The 869-nt window shown below is 41.0% G+C and overlaps 1 protein-coding gene across 1 annotated transcript in view; it reads right to left on the bottom strand.

Moving 5' to 3' along the window:
• TEOVI_000021600 (uncharacterized protein) overlaps positions 1-61 on the bottom strand; it is a gene marked incomplete at both ends in the record, with an annotated part of 267 nt that extends 206 nt beyond the window's left edge. The window contains one exon of the mRNA XM_067221193.1: positions 1-61. Coding sequence (XP_067077294.1) covers positions 1-61 — 61 coding nt within the window.
• Positions 62-869: the final 808 nt, after the last annotated feature.

Genomic DNA, 869 nt, shown 5'->3' with positions numbered 1-869 from the left:
AAAAAAAAAAAAAACATGACCAACACGTGCGATCGAGAATGTTGGACATGTTTTGTAGCATCCACGCCCTTTCTATTCACTGAACCTGTTGTAGCCATCCGTCGGCTCCTATAAGTAACTTCACTTTTCGTGTCATTTTTGCTTTCAAAATTGTCCGAATGGGGGAGTTGATGTTTGCGACGGGATCTCTCTACGACTTCGAATGAAATGCTGTAAGGGATCGGTGGTCACACTACAACTCGTTTCCGCAACAGCGCTGCCTACAAATGTGTGCGAACGCGGGCTGCGCCCGACAAGATAGGATCCTTTAAACTGGCGCAACACGAACTGTGTTAGCCGCGAATGGCAGCAGACCCGAAGAATTTGAAGGCAACTCAGTAAAATCTTTCAATCCCAACACCCAATAAAACCCCTTGCATCACTTCTCCGCCAACGAAAAAAAACAACTACATACCCGTTAATAAATAAAAAAAGTTGACACCACTCACAAAACAAAAAAACAATTAGTAAACACGCGAAAGTTCGCCATAGTATTATCTTCCCGTTCTGTATTATAAATCTTCGACATATCAACAACTTTTTCGCATTTCCAAAAACGCCAACACCAACCAAGCCCACGGGTAACTGGTGCAACATGCACAATTACCATAATAGAATACTCTATCTCCCCGGACCTTTTCACTTAAAAAGAGACATCTCGTCAAATGAAAACATGAGCATGTGCTCCACAATGTTCTCATTAGCAAAACACACAATGCATCTTGTCATCTGAAAGCGATTTAAAAATCATAGGCAATTATGCACATTAATAACCAATAATACGCATTAATGCACACATATGCGTGCTTTTGCAATAATGCACAATAATA

This window comes from Trypanosoma equiperdum, assembly GCF_001457755.1.
Source record: "Trypanosoma equiperdum strain OVI genome assembly, contig: ctg_134, whole genome shotgun sequence".
In the NCBI taxonomy this organism is placed as follows: Eukaryota; Euglenozoa; class Kinetoplastea; order Trypanosomatida; family Trypanosomatidae; genus Trypanosoma; species Trypanosoma equiperdum.
Note: the sequence above shows the minus strand (reverse complement) of the source record. Positions and strands in the feature narration are given on the sequence as shown.